Here is a 17,093-nt window from a genome sequence, read left to right on the forward strand (position 1 = left end):
GTATTTCTTCATTTAAGCACTTGTAGTCTGGGCTACTTTTTGCAGTGGATAGCCATTCTCATTCCCCGATGAACACCGCTCCCCCCGCCCCCCTTATAACCTATCATTGTGCATTTTTAGTAGGCATAAGGAAATCACCGACCACTACTGCGTAGGCTACACTTGTTTTTCAACCTTTTTGAGCCAGGGCGCACTTTTTTCAATGAAAAAATCTCAAGGCACATCACCAATAGAAAATGTTGACTGAAACTAAAACGCTGTTGCCAATATTTACAATATACAGTCATTCTATAATTTTCCACGGTACACTTGGTGATCTCTCACGGCACACTGTTCCGCGGTACTAGAGTTCGGCAGCACAGTGGTTGAAAACACTGTACACCACTGATGCATTTGGTAACATCTCCATTCAATAACTCCATCCCTCCTTTTTGGTGGGGTTTTGGTCACCCTTGGCGCCCCTGGGCACACTTTGCACTTAGGCTATTACATGGCCAAAACAGAGAATAGCCGCGGATGCGCACTTGCGCGCCCGAAGACACAGGCGAACAGGGCGAACCACTGTTGAGCGCTTATTGTTTCATGATTAACAACCACCACCACCACCCCACTTTTTTTGACAAATCGCACCCTGATTACATGCTTTGCTGTACAATTAAATTAGGCTAAGACATTATAATGCTGACTCGTTTTCAGAATAGTGGAAGTCATAAGTTTTCTCCCCCCGTTTCTGCGCCCCTGGATGGACGCAGCGCCCTTAGCATTTGCCTATATTGCCTATGCCATGGGCCGGCTCTGTGTAAGTGCAAAAATAAATTAAATAGGATTGTGTCAATGGCAAGCAAAATAGTGGGAAAACCCCAAAAACATCTAGCTAACCTCTACACTGAAAGGCTGAGGAGGAAATCTACAAGAATAGCGGCAGACTGTTTCCACCCTTTTTTTTTTTTAAACCAATTTGAGCTTCTGAAGTCTGGGAGGCGCTATAGGGCCCCTCTGGCTAAAAGTGTATTTAAAAAAATCTTTTATTCCAAATGCCATTAGCATTCTTAACTCAACAAAGTGAGTGATCCACAGATACCGATAACTGCTACTGTATTTGTCTTTTTACTTTATTTTTATTTTATTCTATTTTACACAACCCTCTGTGTTTGTTGTCTGTTGCTGTTTGTCAAGTTGTGTTGTTGAAATGTGTGTTGTTTGCATGTTATGTGTGATGGTGAGCCAAAAATAATTTTCCACGTTGGTGGACAATAAAGATTTATTCTAGTCTATTCGATAATAATAATAAAAAGTAGAAGATTATGAGGGGGCAGCATGGTGGTGTAGTGGTTAGCGCTGTCGCCTCACAGCAAGAAGGTCTGGGTTCGAGCCCCGTAGCCGGTGAGGGCCTTTCTGTGTGGAGTTTGCACGTTCTCCCCGTGTCTGTGTGGGTTTCCTCCGGGTGCTCCGGTTTCCCCCACAGTCCAAAGACCTAAATTGACCGTGAGTGTGAATGGTTGTCTGTGTCTATGTGTCAGCCCTGTGATGACCTGGCGACTTGTCCAGGGTGTACCCCGCCTTTCACCCGCAGTCAGCTGGGATAGGCTCCAGCCTGCCTGCGACCCTGTAGAACAGGATAAAGCGGCTAGACATAATGAGATGAGATAAAATAATGAGATCTCTGGCGACATCTAGTGGTCAGTGTTGTTATTATCAGCGTCAATCTGTACTAAATGATTTAATACAATGCGTCCATAATCTGACAAACTCGAGTTTATTTACTTGAAACATATTTGTAAGCAAAAACAACAATAATAATAATGCAAGATTATATATTATATTTACGAAAAAACATGCCAGTCTAACCCTGATTGTAAATATAGTTATTCATGCAGTTCATGAGATGTCCAGCAGGCGGCACTGTTTCTGTTCACATGAGCGAGTTTGTACGAGGAGTGCGTTTGGTTACTGCGAGTCTAAATGGCGGATGCAGAGAAGAAACCGTAGCTGGAACAATAACATTTCAGCTCCTTGTTTAGAAAGCAGTGTGAGGTGATTCGGTATTAATAACAGCACTCTTTTGGAAGAAGGTGCGTCTGTGCATATGAAGCTAGACGGTAGTTACGGATTTCCGTTTTCATCGCTTTGAGGCTTGCCGTGGGCGAGCTTGCTAACAGCTAATTCCATCGGGTGTTTTTGAAGCACGGGAAAGAAGAAGAAGAAGAAGAAGCCTCTCTGTCTCTTCATGGTGTTTTTATGAATATGGGCGACTCTCTGGGGCTGATCGGGAAAAGACTGCTTCTCCTCCTGAATGATGGCGGAGGCTCTGCTGCTGGTTCCGCCGCCGCCTCTGCTGCTGCCGCTAATGAAAGCGCTGTGCAGGCGGCCTGGCTCCGGGGGACCGTCCGGGCAGTCAGTGTTATTGGGCTGGCGAGTCCCGGGGTGGAGGTACATATCTCAAAAAAACTTGAAAATAACAGGATGAAAATGACCAAATAAAATCAGACGTAAACCATACATACACATATAGACACACAACTGAGACAGAGATTATAAATTCCCTCAAAAGACACACAAATGCCTTCCGAGTCCCAAATGCCTGTTTATTTACTGTTTAGTTCACTACACAGGCTGTATGTGTTATTCTTTCACACCCTCTATAGTGCGCCTATACAGTGAGCAGTGAGCCGATTGGGATTGTGCCATTAAACAGCAAACAAAACAGAGCTCGGGTTTAAAAAAAAAAAACAAAAACGCGCTTATTACATACAATCTAATCTATTATTGTATTATATTATATTATAAAAGTGCCTTCTACTCTATATACATTTGGGTTTTTAATCCTGAGCTAATTTCTGATGCTCATTCATTATGTACTGTAATGTTTGTGTTTATTATCCTGTAGCTAGCATATTAGCTAGCTGTAAGAACCTGCTAAGTGAGCTAGCAGTGTGAATAAACAACCACAGGCCCCAAACACTTACTCCAGATATCAGCCCAGAAATATAAAACACACTGTTGTAATGTGTAAATAAACGTGTAATTTTGGTATTTAATCCAGTTTTAGGTTTCTAGATAATTTCGTTTTTATTTATATTTAGTGAAAGGAAGCTAGCTAGTTGGCTAGTGAAGAAACCTTCCCTGAGGTAAAAATAAAAACTGGGTTTATCTGTGTAAGCTGAGAGAAAGTGATTTATACAGTGCGTTGTTGTAAAACTATATAGTATATTTATTTAACTGCCTTTTTTTTCTTTTTAAAGTGTACGTACTGTAGATAAGTTAGTCACTTACCTTGTGTGTATGTTGTAAAGCTTTTGTCACTTCACAAACCCATTTTATTGTTGGAAATGCTGGAAACTTTAGTGGTTTTGACAAAAAAAAAAAACCCTGAATGAAATGAACACAAGCCTGTTTTTTTTTTGTTCATTCCTCCATTCTATCCACAGTGAAATTTTTCAGGATGCACCAATCTGATACCGAGTGTCGGTATTTGGGTCTGTACTGCCCCAAAATGCTGGATCCGTAACTGATTGGCTTGAACGTACGCTATCCGGTGAACAAGTTTGTGGACACCTGACCATTACCGGTACATTCATACATCAGTCTTCACCCACGAAATGGTCTCGAATGCCTTTGTGTGCTGTGACATCGCAGTTTTCCTTCATTGTAACTAAAGAGAATCCCAAACCTGTTCTCGCATTACCATTTCGCTTCACACAAAGCGAGCTCTGTCGTTCTGGAAGAAAATTTTGGCGTTCCGGATCTCCAGGGGCCGGTGTTCTGTAAAGTTATCCTACCTCTTGGATTTGTCCTACCAAGCCTACTGCGCATGTGCAGAACACATGACGTCATATCTTGGAATCTGGACCGAGTTTTGTCCTACCGATCAGCTGGGCTGATAGAAAATCGGTGAGTATTTCACGCATTTGCCGATTGTTTTGTGCGTATTGGTCGAGCCTTTGGCCGAGTCAAATAATTTGTAATGACTTGTTTCGAGGGCGGCACGGTGGTGTAGTGGTTAGCGCTGTCGCCTCACAGCAAGAAGGTCCTGGGTTCGAGCCCTGGGGCCGGCGAGGGCCCTTCTGTGCGGAGTTTGCATGTTCTCCCCGTGTCCGCGTGGGTTTCCTCCGGGTGCTCCGGTTTCCCCCACAGTCCAAAGACATGCAGGTTAGGTTAACTGGTGACTCTAAATTGACCATGAGTGTGAATGGTTGTCTGTGTCTATGTGTCAGCCCTGTGATGACCTGGCGACTTGTCCAGGGTGTACCCCGCCTTTCGCCCGTAGTCAGCTGGGATAGGCTCCAGCTTGCCTGCGACCCTGTAGAAGGATAAAGCAGCTAGAGATGATGAGATGAGAATGAGACTTGTTTTGAATAATAGAACGATCTGTATGAGAACTTGCTAATTCTGTCACGCAGTGGGCACTGTGCAGTCAAAGTTATGACGGGGCAGCGTTTCGTTTGTTTATAAAATACTGTATTTTATACGTTTCTGAATTGCAAATATGCCTACATTACGCATTACAAATGCGTGAAAAACTCACCGATTTTCTATCAGCCCAGCTGATCGGTAGGACAAAACTCGGTCCAAGTTCCAAGATATGATGTCATGTGTTCTGCGCATGCGCAGTAGGCTTGGTAGGACAAATCCAAGAGGTAGGATAACTTTACAGAACATCGGCACAGAGCCCTGATATCAGCTTCACTGAAAACCTTTAGGATGAACTGGAACGCCTCGCCTAACAGCAGTGCCTGACCTCACGAATGCTCTTGTAGGTGAATGAACGCACAGCCACACTCCAGAATCAAGTTGAAAGCCTTCCCAGAAGAGTGGAGGTTATTATCGTAGCAACAGAGGGATTTAATCTGGAATGGGGTGTCCAAAGAAGCACACACGGGTTTACTGGTCAGGTGTCTACAAACTTTTGGCCATATAGTGTATTTTCCCCAAGCGATTCATTGATTGTATTTTATGTTTAACACAATCCAGAGGACCACAGGTGATGTTCCGCATAACTTATTAACCAAATCTGTTCCCTACAAGCTTCTGTTAAGAGGATGTCAGTATCAGGTAAGAACTCATCGATAACACTTTTTTTTTTCCCCCCCCCCTGTTTCTGATGTAATGTCTTTATACCACAGCGCTGTTGAATTCTCCAGTTTGTTAATTTTCTGAAAGAGCAGACTGTAATTCAAATCACTTGTTTCTATTAATGTGCTCGTTCTAATACGTTTTCATTTGTAAAAAAAAAAAAAATTGTATGTTGGATTCCCTACACAATCTAAGGTTAATAATTAAAAAAAGTTCTTATTCACAGTAGCACAATGTACGTTTGTTTATTTGTTTTGGATCTGATTAACTTTGTGAACAGAGGCTGGCTATAATGTCAGTGATAACAGGATAGTCTTACGGACGTTCCTCGACATTCCGTGTAAGGACAAAAAGTATTTCATTTGTTTATAAACTTAAAAGCAAATTGCTGTGGTATAAGAGGAATAAATCATCTTGGCACGCACTGTTTTAGGAAATTGATCAACTCCAGAGTGATAACAGTGGCTCTGCTTTGTGTTGGGTCACATCACACCACCCAGACGTTGATTATTTTCCTAAAACGGCACACCTCCAAGTCTCTTATTCCTTACTTGTCATGTTGGCCGATAATGACATCCTCTTGGTCGCCAACTTGTATAAAAGGTATGATTGTGGCGTGGCGTGTTTAGCGTTTACGTTCAAGATTTGTTGCATGTCCGTCAAAATCAACACCACGGATTGGGGATAATATTAAGTCCGGTCTAGTACTGATCCAGTATTTCAGGTCAGTATCAGCCCCAATAACCATTCTCGGAGCTTTGATAGATGAATTGAACATGATCCCTGCTGCAGGATTATTAAAGGGTGTAAGAGAAAATGGGTTGTACGTTTTTAAACCAGGACAAGATTTTTTCAGTTGTGTTTTGTTTTGGTAGTTAGGATGTTTAGGATTTTTTTTTTTTTTTAAAAACCCATGTAGATATAGACATGTTTCTCAGTTGCGATTGCAGCACTGAATGACGTAAATGAAACTCACACTTGCCCCACAGGTGTTCTTGGAGTTTGAGGACAGCCCGTGGAGGCAGCGCTCCTGGGTGCAGGTGTATGGTGAAGAGGTCCAAGCAGCTCTGATGGAAAACACCATCGTGTGGGCTCCTGTAAGCGACTCCTCCATTCCCGCAGCGGGAGGGACGCCTCCTAGCCACTGGCCTGCCCTGGTGAGTGTACAGCCAAAGCTTGTTCATTGTGTTTACTTCTCAACGCAGCAGAACATCTGTTTAGTGAAGTGGCCTGGTTGGTGCACTGGTTCAGTGAAACACAGAGGATAGAGCTGTCGGATTTGATATCAAACTTTAAAATGTTTGCTGGTAAGGTTTAAAAAAAAAAAAAGATGGCGGAGACATTAGTAATGGTACGTTTTAATGGTCCAGATTGGACGCTATGCTGATATTTTGAAGCAGAGTTATGTGTGTGATATGGATTTTTCTTCACACCGGTTATTACAGGACAGTCTAAATATATTTTGGTAAGACTGTTTTGAAACTAATGGTGCGTGTTTGTTACATTCTGACTCACAAGCTTCACGTTATTACAATAAGGTTGACACTTTGCGTTGGACTACATCACACCTCACTATCATTTGTAATTTTCCAATAGCACCCAGGTTTTATGTGTTCCTTTTATACCATACAGTGTGGCAAAAAAGTATTTAGTCAGTCACCAATTGTGCAAGTTCTCCCACTTAAAAAGATGAGGCCTGTAGTTTTCATCATAGGTACACTTCAACTATGAGAGACAAAATGAGAAAAAAAAATCCAGAAAATCACATTGTCTGATTTTTAAAGAATTTATTTGCAAATTATGGTGGAAAATAAGTATTTGGTCAATAACAAAAGTTCATCTCAATACTTTGTTATATACCCTTTGTTGGCGATGACAGAGGTCAAACGTTTTCTGTAAGTCTTCACAAGGTTTTCACACACTGTTGCTGGTATTTTGGCCCATTCCTCCATGCAGATCTCCTCTAGAGCAGTGATGTTTTGGGGCTGCCGCTGGGCAACACGGACTTTCAACTCCCTCCAAAGATTTTCTATGTGGTTGAGATCTGGAGACTGGCTAGGCCACTCCAGGACCTTGAAATGCTTCTTACGAAGCCACTCCTTCGTTGCCCGGGCGGTGTGTTTGGGATCATTGTCATGCTGAAAGACCCAGCCACGTTTCATCTTCAATGCCCTTGCTGATGGAAGGAGGTTTTCACTCAAAATCTCATGATACATGGCCCCATTCATTCTTTCCTTTACACGGATCAGTCGTCCTGGTCCCTTTGCAGAAAAACAGCCCCCAAAGCATGATGTTTCCACCCCCATGCTTCACAGTAGGTATGGTGTTCTTTGGATGCAACTCGGCATTCTTTCTCCTCCAAACACGACAAGTTGAGTTTTTACCAAAAAGTTCTATTTTGGTTTCATCTGACCATATGACATTCTCCCAATCCTCTTCTGGATCATCTAAATGCTCTCTAGCAAATTTCAGACGGGCCTGGACATGTACTGGCTTAAGCAGGGGGACACGTCTGGCACTGCAGGATTTGAGTCCCTGGCGGCGTAGTGTGTTACTGATGGCCTTTGTTACTTTGGTCCCAGCTCTCTGCAGGTCATTCACTAGGTCCCCCCGTGTGGTTCTGGGATTTTTGCTCATCGTTCTTGTGATCCTTTTGACCCCACGGGGTGAGATCTTGCGTGGAGCCCCAGATCGAGGGAGATTATCAGTGGTCTTGTATGTCTTCCGTTTTCTAATAATTGCTCCCACAGTTGATTTCTTCACACCAAGCTGCTTACCTATTGCAGATTCAGTCTTCCCAGCCTGGTGCAGGTCTATAATTTTGTTTCTGGTGTCCTTTGACAGCTCTTTGGTCTTGGCCATAGTGAAGTTTGGAGTGTGACTGTTTGAGGTTGTGGACAGGTGTCTTTTATACTGATAACGAGTTCAAACAGGTGCCATTAATACAGGTAACGAGTGGAAGACAGAGGAGCCTCGTAAAGAAGTTGTTACAGGTCTGTGAGAGCCAGAAATCTTGCTTGTTTGTAGGTGACCAAATACTTATTTTACCGAGGAATTTACCAATTAATTCATTAAACATTCTACAATGTGATTTCCTGGATTCTTTCCCCCCATTCTGTCTCTCATAGTTGAAGTGTACCTATGATGAAAATTACAGGCCTCTCTCATCTTTTTAAGTGGGAGAACTTGCACAAGTGGTGGCTGACTAAATACTTTTTTGCCCCACTGTATTGACTGATACAGCGAATTCTTGGTGGCTTAGCTGTCTTGAAACAATATTGTAATTACGGTGAGCTTTAAAATATATTGCATCAAGATCTGTAGCGTGTCTGTCATCTTAATTGGCCTTCACATAATAGTACAGTAATATCAGAGTTGGGGGGGGGGAAAGGGCAGGGGGATACACAACGTGTCTGATTCCTTGCTTAACTAACACAGAGATATCAGTAAAATCAGTATTTTGGGCACTTTGTGTCTCTTGAGCAGCTCATTTGCAGAATTTCTGCATCTCCTGGGAGCATTTTTGACTGTTAATGAAGTGATGTGAAACTCCTGCTATTCCTCCAGGTGTTTCAACCACTCGTGGACCGCGTCGGCTTAGGATCCCTGGTTCCTGTTGAGTTCTTCGGAACTAGAAAGCTGGAATTTCTCCCAAGTGGAAGTTCGCTGCAGAGATTTGAGGTTGGCTATGTGACTGCTATATTACAACCCTTTGTGAGATCTACCTGCATGGAAGGAACAGCTCAGCCAAAGTAAAACTGTGTTTAAAACAGAAAAAGTTTGGTAGTATTTTAATCTCACCCCAATAACGTCCCAGTGGTCGAAAGACAGGTTTGCTGTTGTAGTGTATTAGAGATGCTTCTGCCTATGTAAACATTAGACTGGTGTTCAAGGTCAGGCGATCTGTCCCTGAGCAGGTTGAGAAAGACGTGAGGCATCCACTCCTGCAGGAGCAGCCAGCACTCCAAGCAGCCATCAGCAGCTGGCACCGTGACTCCGAGCTCCAGGAGATACTGAGAAAAGGTGAGCGGCATTGACGTGTTAAATGACACGCAGTGTTTAGTGTACAACCCCGATTCCAAAAAAGCTGGGACAAAGTACAAATTGTAAATAAAAACGGAATGCAATGATGTGGAAGTTTCAAAATTCCATCTTTTATTCAGAATAGAACATAGATGACGTATCAAATGTTTAAACTGAGAAAATGTATCATTTAAAGAGAAAAATTAGGTGATTTAAATTTCATGACAACAACACATCTCAAAGTTGGGACAAGGCCATGTTTACCACTGTGAGACATCCCCTTTTCTCTTTACAACAGTCTGTAAATGTCTGGGGACTGAGGAGACAAGCTGCTCAAGTTTAGGGATAGGAATGTTAACCCATTCTTGTCTAATGTAGGATTCTGGTTGCTCAACTGTCTTAGGTCTTTTTTGTCGTATCTTCCATTTTATGATGCGCCAAATGTTTTCTATGGGTGAAAGATCTGGACTGCAGGCTGGCCAGTTCAGTACCCGGACCCTTCTTCTACACAGCCATGATGCTGTAATTGATGCAGTATGTGGTTTGGCATTGTCATGTTGGAAAATGCAAGGTCTTCCCTGAAAGAGACGTCATCTGGATGGGAGCATATGTTGCTCTAGAACCTGGATATACCTTTCAGCATTGATGGTGTCTTTCCAGATGTGTAAGCTGCCCATGCCACACGCACTAATGCAACCCCATACCATCAGAGATGCAGGCTTCTGAACTGAGCGCTGATAACTTGGGTCGTCCTTCTCCCCTTTAGTCCGAATGACACGGCGTCCCTGATTTCCATAAAGAACTTCAAATTTTGATTCGTCTGACCACAGAACAGTTTTCCACTTTGCCACAGTCCATTTTAAATGAGCCTTGGCCCAGAGAAGACGTCTGCGCTTCTGGATCATGTTTAGATACGGTTGCTTCTTTGAACCATAGAGTTTTAGCTGGCAACGGCGGATGGCACGGTGAATTGTGTTCACAGATAATGTTCTCTGGAAATATTCCTGAGCCCATTTTGTGATTTCCAATACAGAAGCATGCCTGTATGTGATGCAGTGCCGTCTAAGGGCCCGAAGATCACGGGCACCCAGTATGGTTTTCCGGCCTTGACCCTTACGCACAGAGATTCTTCCAGATTCTCTGAATCTTTTGATGATATTATGCACTGTAGATGATATGTTCAAACTCTTTGCAATTTTACACTGTCGAACTCCTTTCTGATATTGCTCCACTATTTGTCGGTGCAGAATTAGGGGGATTGGTGATCCTCTTCCCATCTTTACTTCTGAGAGCCGCTGCCACTCCAAGATGCTCTTTTTATACCCAGTCATGTTAATGACCTATTGCCAATTGACCTAATGAGTTGCAATTTGGTCCTCCAGCTGTTCCTTTTTTGTACCTTTAACTTTTCCAGCCTCTTATTGCCCCTGTCCCAACTTTTTTGAGATGTGTTGCTGTCATGAAATTTCAAATGAGCCAATGTTTGGCATGAAATTTCAAAATGTCTCACTTTCGGCATTTGATTTGTTGTCTATGTTCTATTGTGAATATCACTTTGTGAGATTTGTAAATTATTGCATTCCATTTTTATTTACGCTTTATACTTTGTCCCAACTTTTTTGGAATCGGGGTTGTAGATTTATTGTAGCTCATCTCAAACAGTTATGACTGTTTAAACGAAATGCGTAAGTTGTTTTTTGACTTTGATAGGGACGTACACAATCCAGGGCCGAAGGGTGCAGGTGTACCAGCCGGAGTTTGAAGAGTCGTGGGCGCAGGGGCTTGTGTCCCAGCACGATCCTGTCACACACATTATGGAGATTACCATGGATCAGGTTTGTGTGTTACTCATCAAACTGCCATGGTGTTGTATCATTGTTTTGTTTTAAAGTAAGAAAGGTGGATTGTTAGGAAGGAACGTTCCAAGTCCTTTTTTTTCTCACTCGGATTTTACATTTCAGAGAGAAGAGACCCAGGTAGTTGATCCACGAGTCATTCATGTAACGCTTGCTGCGGAGCCAACAGATGAGGTACACTAGTTTAACTAGGCATGATTATTTTATTTTATTGGCACTGGTGAGTCAAAGGCTGCAGTTACAGATGTGTTTCTGCGGCCTTCAGGATCGACGGAGGAAGGAGGCAGACGGCGCGAAGGGTGAGTGTGGGCGTCGACGTCGGACAGCTTCTGAAGGAGACGAGGATGTGACCCTGAAACGATTCAAAGGAACAGGGGAGGGTGAGCCAAATGGCCAGACTGACAGCGGGTCCGTGACTGCAGACAGCGAATCGACGGTAATAAGGGGCAAAGAGATGCTAGCAGTGGTCTTTAGGGATGGAAGTAGGGCTGTGCGATATATCAAATATACTCGATATATCGCCGAAAATTCTGTGTGCGATACATAAAATTATTATATCGTAACTATCGAGTATTTTATGGTAATCTTCCGACTTGTGTTTGTTGCGTTTGTTTAAAACCTTTCCCGGTGTTTTTTTTCCCTGTCCCTCAGGCAGTAATGTGAGAGGCTGCTTAAGGGTAAAGAAAACAATAACGTCACGCACTCGCCAACCAATCCCGGGTGACATCTTGGTGCTGAAAGGAACTTCCGGGAAGATTTTCTAGTTTCGGTTGTGTTGCCAGATTGGGTGGTTTTAAGTGCATTTTGGCGGGTTTTGAACATATTTTGGGCTGGAAACCGTCAGCAGTATCTGGCAACACTGCCAGCGGGAAGATTTCCTAGTTCCGGTTTACAGCACTAACTCAGTTCGTGCAATCGCTGGTGTTGCGTAGGCTACCGTGTAAGCTCTGTCAATTTCAGCGACACATTAGAAATGGAAGCGGACGAATTGGTTCCTAAAAGAACTAGTAAGGGGTCAGTCATCTGGCATTTTTTTGGATACCGTGAGGAGGACGTGGAACAGCAAATGCCAATTTGTAAAGTGTGCAAAAAAACCTGTCATCACGAAAGGCAGCAGCACTACAAATATGTTCCATCACCTGAAAACTCACCCGGTACAGTATGAAGAGTCTCTTAAACTCTGAACTACTTGCCCACGAGCTAACCCAAGCTAAACAAATGACCATAGCGGCCTCGTTCTCCAAAGCCATCCCATATGGGAAAACGAGTCAGAGATGGAGAGCTATAACGGATGCAATCACTAACTTCATTGCCGAAGACATGATCCCAGTTAATATAGTGGAAAAACCAGGCTTCCAAAAATTACCAAACACACTCGATCCCAAATATGAGTTGCCTGGTCGCAGACATTTTACAGAGAAGGCAATAGCGGAATTATACACATCTGAGAGGCAGAGCCAGAAAGCATTCAGTTCAAAAGTGTGCAAAGAGGAAAATTATGCTTTGCAGATCTCTCTCTTCTCTCCCTCAATCTCTCTCTCTATTGTGAATGTTCCAGTGGTTCTCAGTAGTCAGGTTAATAGCTTGGAGATCTATTTTTTAAAATAATTTAATGAATGAGCACTTTTCTTATTTAGGCTAATGCCGCTTTTCCACTACCAACGCGGCTGAGTTGGGTTGAGCCGTGCCGTGCTGAGTTGGGCTGAGTTGAGCTGAGTGGGGCTGTTGGAGTTGCATTTCGACTACAACCGCGCTGAACCGTGCTGGCTGGAAGTGGGTGGACACATTGGGTGGAGTTAGCGAAAGTGGGTGGACGTCACGTGATGTTAGGCGGCGCAAACAGTGACATCAGTGATCTTTTAAGCGGTAGTCTCACGACCCGGATAATGAACAATAAACATGGAGTCGTTAGTGTTGCTGGTCTTGGTGCTGTGGCTTGTTGTCACCGACAACGCCAACTGATACTGGCAAGAGCGTATAGATGAGGCGAGGCGCATAAGGCTTCAGAAATTCTCGTAATTCTTCTTCTTCCGGGTTTACGGTGTTTACAGATCCCAGCGTGCTCGCGGGGCGTGTGAGGACACTCCTCACCAATCAGTGCACAGGGGAGTGTCTCCTCACGCCCCTAGCCCCACTCGGCTCGGTTTGGCTCGCTTCAGCCCTACTCCAAAACCGTGCGAGTTTTGGGTGCTGAGTAGGGCTGAAGCGAGCTGAGTCGTGCTGCTCTGAGGTAGTCGAAACACGAGCCGTGTCGGGCTGAAGCGAGCTGAAAAAGGGTAGTGGAAAAGGGCCATAAATGTCTTTCTCAGTGTTGAGCTTGCACTTTATTGATTTGAGCTCTGAGCAGCTCTGTATTGTGTTGCCCCTTTGTTGCAATTTTCAAGATTGTTTTTGCAGTTTGTGCCACATCTTTGTTGAATAAAAATAGTCTTATTTCAATTCAATTGCGATTAATCACTAACATGAAAATTTAAAATGTGTTGTTGAAAACCACCTGTAAAGTTAACCAAGAATGTTATTTAATCTGCAGGGATTGTAGTGAAAACAGTAAAGAGTAAAAGTTAGATTTCATGGGGTCCTTTAGAGGAGGTTTAAATATATCGAGATGTATATCGTGAAATGGAGAAAATGTATCGGGATATTCATTTTTTCCCATATCGCACAGCCCTAGATGGAGGGAAAACTCCATTGCTCACCAAGGTTCAGCTAACTGCATTTCTAACGACGCTTCTTCTCTGCAGGACCATTCCAACAGCAGATCGACTGGTGTCATTAAGGAGAATGGCAATGTCACCCTGAGCCAAGACAAAATAGGTTCTCTGGCATCCACAGCAATTCCCACATCCACCTTGACTCCACCACCTCTGAAGCCTGCTCCATCTGCCTTTTCTACCACATTTCCCTCTTTGGGTCAGATGCCTAGTTTGGTGCCTGGAGCTCCTGCACCCAAGGTTGCTTCCACAGCCCTGGCACCTGAAAAGGACAATGGAGTTCTTTCAGCCTTCCCCAGATCTGCTCCTCTGATATCTCCAGGCCCTGTCACCATCTCTTCACCCTCCCAGGACAATGCTCCCAGTGTGGTGCTTTCTGCAAGCCCCGAACTAAACCAGCAAGCACCTGTTTGGGGATCACTTCCGGAAGCAAGTCAGGTCAGCATGTCGATGTGTTAATTTGCCAGCGTTATCTGGTTTCCTTTAGTGATTCTTAGACTCTGTTCATATGACTGATATAAAACACGATTCTGTTAATGCACATAAATCTTGTTTATGTAGTTGAAAACTCAAATTTGTGCTCTTTTGAGTGCTTTAAATGTTTATAAGGAGATAATTCTCAGATATGTTTTTCCCCCCCATATTAGACACCCAAACCAACCACCCTCGCTGCTGTGGGAGTCAGTCCTTCCCAGCCTAAGCAGACCAGTGGGGCTGTGTTCGGTGACATCCCTGCACAGACAAATGGAGCTTCCCAGGAGAGCAAGGAGCCCTTTGGATTTTATTTTACTAAATCGCAGGAACCTCAGCAACAGCCATCTGTTCCATCACAGAACTTATTCTTTCAGTGTATGTCTCAGACGCAGAATCAGAGCCCAGGCATCACTCAAGGTCAGTCAAAAGACACTAACTACTTCACAGCCTTGGCGAAAAATGTCAGTAAGGAGCCACCGACCCTTTTCAAGCCTGCCGCTGCTTCTGATGGCCTGAAAAAGGCCGTTGTTGCCTCTGCATCTGCAGGACTGTTTGGTTCTGCACCAGCTGGTGGCCTGGCATCTATTAAAGAGCAGCCCAAAGTGCCTGATGTCAAGCCAGCAGGTAATGGAATTTTAATAAACAAACCTTTTGGAACTGGAGCAGACACACTGGCGAAATTGGCCCCTGGTTTCATGCCGGCTGTAAGCAGCAGCTCTGTTTTGGGTTCAGGGGACACTTCGAAACCTGCTTTAGGGCTCGGGACCTCTCTGGGCCTGGGCTCTGCTGCACTGACGAGTCCTGGTGCTGGTATGAGAAATACAACCAGTGCTACCCCTGCTGGTGGATTTGGTCTACTATCAGGCAGCAAGGGTTCAGATTCTCATGAGAACCTCTTTCTGGCAGCCTCGAAAGAGGCTAATCCGTTTCTTTCTTATCCTGGAGCAGCCCCGAATAGCCCATTTAGCGGCTTGACCACTCCAAATTTGTCCCCATCAGCGTCTGCTACTCAGCCTCCAGGTGGCACTGGTATTCTTGGCCAAGATCCACCTGCCACTGATGGCCAGTCAAATTTATTCACCATGGTCGAACCTCCCAAAGGAATTCTTTCTTCCCAGTTTGCCAGCTGTTCTTCCTCTTCTGCTTCATCTTTTATGTCACAGCACAAAGATGACCAAGCGCTCAAACAGAACAAGGAGACCAACAATGGTGGGACTGGAGCCTGTGTCAACACTGAAGGCGTGTTTGTAGAAGGTCAGGCAGTCCCTATGCTGTTTGATAAAGCTTCGCAGAAATTCTCTCTGGATGAGCGTGGTCAGTCGAGCAAACGAGACTCGGACTCGGACTCAGGAAACAGTGACCTGTCTGACCTGAGCGAGGCTGAAGATGCCACCGATCAAACCCAAAAGCCTGGCATGCACTCTGGAGCTGCTGATGGGTCTGATCTGCAGAAGACCAAAACCCAGGCCGCTAAAAACAGACCAAGGAGCAAACCTTTCAAAGGTAGCCTTCATGGATTACATTACATTACATTACGTTATGTTAATGACATTTAGCAGATGCTCTTATCCAGAGCGACGTACAGCATACCCAGAGCAGCCTGGGGGTTAGGTGCCTTGCTCAAGGGCATTTCAGCCAGTCCTGCTAGTCCAGGGAATCGAACCAGTGACCTTTTGGTTCCTAAGCTGCTTCTCTAACCATTAGGCCATGGCTCCCCCTGGGATTAATGGGATTTTCCATTATTTACTATTTTATTCACATTTTGTATGACTTATTAAAGGAACAGTCCACCGTACTTCCATAATGAAATATGCTCTTATCTGAATTGAGACGAGCTGCTCCGTACCTCTCCGAGCTTTGTGCGACCTCCCAGTCAGTCAGACGCAGTCAGACGTGCTGTCACTCCTGTTAGCAATGTAGCTAGGCTCAGCATGGCCAATGGTATTTTTTGGGGCTGTAGTTAGATGCGACCAAACTCTTCCACGTTTTTCCTGTTTACATAGGTTTATATGACCAGTGATATGAAACAAGTTCAGTTACACAAATTGAAACGTAGCGATTTTCTATGCTATGGAAAGTCCGCACTATAATGACAGCCGTACTAACACCTTCTGCGCGCTTCGGCAGCGCATTGATATCTGAGCTCCATATCAATGCGCTGTCGAAGCGCACAGAAGGTGTTAGTACGCCTGTCATTATAGTGCGGACTTTCCATAGCATAGAAAATCGCTACGTTTCAATTTGTGTAACTGAACTTGTTTCATATCACTGGTCATATAAACCTATGTAAACAGGAAAAACGTGGAAGAGTTTGGTCGCATCTAACTACAGCCCCAAAAAATACCATTGGCCATGCTGAGCCTAGCTGCTAACAGGAGTGACAGCGCGTCTGACTGACTGGGAGGTCGCGCAAAGCTCGGAGAGGTACGGAGCAGCTCGTCTCAATTCAGATAAGAGCATATTTCATTATGGAAGTACGGTGGACTGTTCCTTTAAAGGCCTTTATGTTGTCGTGTGTTTGTATTTTTATCTATAGCTTATGTTTTCTTTCAGAGAAGTGCAGAAAATGGTCGTTTAACAAATAAGATGGTGTTTTTAAGAAGGATTATTATTAAGCAAGAGTACGGACCGTGAGAGAATTCTATTGTGGTGCTGTGTTGCAGTTGGTCAGTCAGTGCTGAAGGACCAGAATAAGGTGCGACGTTTGAAGCAGTCTGGTGAAGCCTTCCTGCAGGACGGCTCCTGCATAAACGTAGCTCCGCACCTGCACAAGTGCCGAGAGTGTCGCCTTGAGCGCTACCGTAAATCCCGTGAGCAGGATTTGGAGGACGATGACCCCAATGTGGCCTGCCGCTTCTTCCACTTCCGCAGGTGCACTTTGTTGAAATTTCTTTCAAACTATGTCTAGGATTGTGATGAAAATAGTTTCTATAAATATCTAGTTTTTTTTTTTTTT

The 17,093-nt window shown here is 44.2% G+C and overlaps 1 protein-coding gene across 2 annotated transcripts in view; it reads left to right on the top strand.

The window, feature by feature from the left end:
- The first annotated feature begins 1,929 nt into the window (after positions 1-1,929).
- kdm3b (lysine (K)-specific demethylase 3B) overlaps positions 1,930-17,093 on the top strand; it is a 44,300-nt gene continuing 29,136 nt past the window's right edge. Inside the window, exons 1-11 of one of the 2 annotated variants that reach the window (XM_060927345.1) lie at positions 1,930-2,430; positions 5,026-5,052; positions 6,063-6,230; positions 8,641-8,754; positions 8,991-9,096; positions 10,807-10,931; positions 11,058-11,126; positions 11,218-11,388; positions 13,694-14,101; positions 14,311-15,640; positions 16,801-17,008. In XM_060927345.1, the coding sequence (XP_060783328.1) occupies positions 2,239-2,430; positions 5,026-5,052; positions 6,063-6,230; positions 8,641-8,754; positions 8,991-9,096; positions 10,807-10,931; positions 11,058-11,126; positions 11,218-11,388; positions 13,694-14,101; positions 14,311-15,640; positions 16,801-17,008 (2,918 nt within the window). In that variant the 5' untranslated portion in view covers positions 1,930-2,238. The remainder of the gene's footprint in view (positions 2,431-5,025; positions 5,053-6,062; positions 6,231-8,640; positions 8,755-8,990; positions 9,097-10,806; positions 10,932-11,057; positions 11,127-11,217; positions 11,389-13,693; positions 14,102-14,310; positions 15,641-16,800; positions 17,009-17,093) is intronic. The other variant, XM_060927346.1, reaches the window with a different exon arrangement.

This window comes from Neoarius graeffei, chromosome 8, assembly GCF_027579695.1.
Source record: "Neoarius graeffei isolate fNeoGra1 chromosome 8, fNeoGra1.pri, whole genome shotgun sequence".
NCBI lineage: Eukaryota > Metazoa > Chordata > Actinopteri > Siluriformes > Ariidae > Neoarius > Neoarius graeffei.